Source organism: Nothoprocta perdicaria, unplaced genomic scaffold (assembly GCF_003342845.1).
Source record: "Nothoprocta perdicaria isolate Ctin4 unplaced genomic scaffold, notPer1 scaffold_287, whole genome shotgun sequence".
Lineage (NCBI taxonomy): Eukaryota > Metazoa > Chordata > Aves > Tinamiformes > Tinamidae > Nothoprocta > Nothoprocta perdicaria.
In genome coordinates this window covers 150,586-153,225 of record NW_020455518.1, presented here as the reverse complement: position 1 = coordinate 153,225, position 2,640 = coordinate 150,586, and the positions used below count along the sequence as shown (strand labels likewise).

Genomic DNA, 2,640 nt, shown 5'->3' with positions numbered 1-2,640 from the left:
CGGCGCCCGCTCACGGCGCCGTCCCGCAGGCGCTACGCGGCGCTGCGGCTGCCCTACTCCTTCGAGCGGGTGCCACGCGCCGAGGACCTGGCTGCGATGCTGCTGCGCTCGCCCATCGCCCAGGCGCACCGGGTACGGCGGCGGGGAGCGGGGAGCGGGTGCCGGGCGCCGGCGGGCACCCACCGCGGGCTCTGTGCTGCAGGTGCGGGCGCCGGTGCTGCTGTGTGTCGGCGCGAGGGACCGGCGCGTGTCCCCAACGCAGGCGCTGGAGTTTTACCGGGTGCTGCGCGCGCGGGGCGTCCCGGCGCGGTGAGTTGGGCACCACAGGGCGCCCCCAAAGCCCGGCGGGCACCGGGGCTGAGCCCGGGCCCTGCCGCCCGCAGCCTGCTCTGGTACCCGGAGGGAAACCACGCGCTGTCCGGCGTGGAGACGGAGGCCGACGTCTTCACCAACTGTGCCCTCTGGATCATCCGCCACCTGGGTCTGCCCTGCCGGGCCGCGCCGGGCCAGCACGGGCCATAGGGCCGCGGTGACAGGGCCGTGCCCGGGCTGGCGCGGGCCATAGGGCCGCGGTGACAGGGCCGTGCCCGGGCTGGCGCGGCCCGGGGATGGCACCGGGTGGAGCGGGGACAGGGTGGACTTCAATAAATGGACGAGACCCTCTGCAGTGGTGCCCCTCACAGGCGCTGGGGCACACGGTGAGAGGGGCATGCGGTGACAGTGGCCTCCCCGCTGGCACCAGGCCCCCATCTCCCGCGGGCATCCCGGGCATCCCAACCTCACTCCAAACGCAGCCACGGCCCGGGCGCCTCTCCCTTTATTCCGGCTGGGCACGGTGGGCAGCGAGGTGGCACCTCTGGGCCCCCGCGGGCAGGGCCAGGCCCCCCGGCGCGGGCCCGGCCGGCTCAGACCATCTTCATGACCTTGTGGATCCAGTCGACGTAGAGCGAGACGCGGATGAAGAGGGCAGGCTGGTTGGTGCGGGCGCACACGCGGGACGGCGTGATCACCCCCTCCAGCACCCAGCAGTCGTGGGTGAGGCAGGCCAGGGGCCCCCCGTAGTCCCCCTGCGGGAGCAAGGGGGCAGGGTGAGCGCGTGGTGGCACCCGCGGGCCCCGTGGGGCACCCCGGGCGGGCGCGCTCGCCTCGCAGGCGCCCACGCCGGCGCGCAGCGGCGCGGTGCACAGCTCGGTGTCCTTGAGGCGCCCGCGCAGCGCCGCCGCGCACTCCGCGCCCGACATCACCGGCAGCCGCGCCACGTTGAGCACCGAGGCGTCCGCGGTGCCTGCGGGGAGCGAGCGAGGCAGGGGGTGCCCTCCATGGGCGGAGGATTGGGGGCGCCCCACGGGCAGGGCATGGGTGCCATGGATAAGGGGACCCTGAGGAAGAGGGATACGGGGACGCCGTGCGCACGGGGATGCCGTGGGCATGGGGATGCCGTGGGCACGGGGATGCCATGGGCAGGGGGACTTGGACTTTGTGGGCAAGGGGATGCCGTGGGCAGGGGGATGTAGTGGGGAGGAGGACTCTCTGAGCAGGGGGATGCTATGGGCAGCGGGGCGCTATGGGCAGGGGGATGCCATGGGCAGGGGGATGCAGTGGGGAGGAGGACTTTGCGGGCAGGGAGATACCACGGTCAGGGGGATGCCATGGTCAGGGGGATGCCATAGGTGAGGGGATGCTGTGGGCAGGGGGATGCTCTAATCAGAGGGATGTCATGGGCAGGGGGATGCCATGGGCAGTGGTTTCTGTGGGCAGGGGGCTGCTCTATACAGGGGATGCCATGGACAGGGGGAAACCATAGGCAGGGGGATGCGGTGGGCAGTGGTTTCCATGGGCAGGGCATTCCGTGGGCAGGCGGATGCCATGGGCAGGGGGTGTCATGGCTGTGAGGATGCCGCAGGCGGGGGGATGCCCGGGCAGCGGGTGCCCAGCGGGGGTCCCGCCGCGGGTACCTCCGGTCTCCCCCCAGCCGGCGATCTCGCACACGGTCTGCGCGGGCACCACGTAGCGCTCGGGCGGCAAGCAGATCAGCGCCACCCGCTTGTTGAGCACGGCCGGCCTGCGGCAGTGGGGGACATGGGGCAGTGCCCAGGACTGCCCCCGGCCCGGCCCGCGGCACCGGCCTCCGCGGGCGCCCCGCTCACCTCGCCAGCTTCAGCAGCACCAGGTGCGAGTCGGAGGGGCCGCACACGATGCGCACGATGGGGATGGCCTGTTTGTCGGGGTCCTCGGGGCCCGGGTCCTTGAAGAGGGTCCCCAGCTGGACCTCGTAGCCCGTCAGGTCGGCGCCGCTGCGGGGCAGGGCGTCAGGGCGCCGCTGGGGACCCCCGCGTGCCCCGTGGCACCCGCGGGCGCCGCTCACCAGGAGGAGAAGCACTGCTGGCTGCTGATGACCCACTGCTCGTGCACCAGGGAGCCGCCGCAGAAGTGCACGCCGGCGCTGCGGGAGGGCGCGCGCTGAGAGCCGTGCCCGCCGGGCACGTCGCCGTCCCCGGCGCTGCCCGCTCACCGGTTGCGGACGCTGACGGTCCAGGGCGAGTTGCCCGGCTGGCCGCCCACGACGCGGCCCTTGCGCTGCAGCCGCTCGTCGCGCCGGCCGCAGCGCTCGAAGGCCGCGGCGTCTGCGGGCTCCAGCGC

At 73.9% G+C, this 2,640-nt stretch overlaps 2 protein-coding genes across 2 annotated transcripts in view; one reads left to right on the top strand and one right to left on the bottom strand.

The window, feature by feature from the left end:
- LOC112949150 (acylamino-acid-releasing enzyme-like) overlaps window positions 1-522 on the top strand; it is a 4,817-nt gene extending 4,295 nt beyond the window's left edge. Inside the window, exons 10-12 of the mRNA XM_026041532.1 lie at window positions 29-132; window positions 203-309; window positions 384-522. Of these exons, the coding sequence (XP_025897317.1) occupies window positions 29-132; window positions 203-309; window positions 384-522 (350 nt within the window). The remainder of the gene's footprint in view (window positions 1-28; window positions 133-202; window positions 310-383) is intronic.
- A 370-nt stretch (window positions 523-892) lies between these two features.
- The window catches only part of MST1 (macrophage stimulating 1), a 19,614-nt gene continuing 17,866 nt past the window's right edge, over window positions 893-2,640 (bottom strand). The window contains exons 11-16 of the mRNA XM_026041531.1: window positions 2,513-2,631; window positions 2,366-2,443; window positions 2,148-2,294; window positions 1,956-2,062; window positions 1,146-1,285; window positions 893-1,067 (exon numbers count right to left, since the gene is read on the bottom strand). Coding sequence (XP_025897316.1) covers window positions 906-1,067; window positions 1,146-1,285; window positions 1,956-2,062; window positions 2,148-2,294; window positions 2,366-2,443; window positions 2,513-2,631 — 753 coding nt within the window. The 3' untranslated portion in view covers window positions 893-905. The remainder of the gene's footprint in view (window positions 1,068-1,145; window positions 1,286-1,955; window positions 2,063-2,147; window positions 2,295-2,365; window positions 2,444-2,512; window positions 2,632-2,640) is intronic.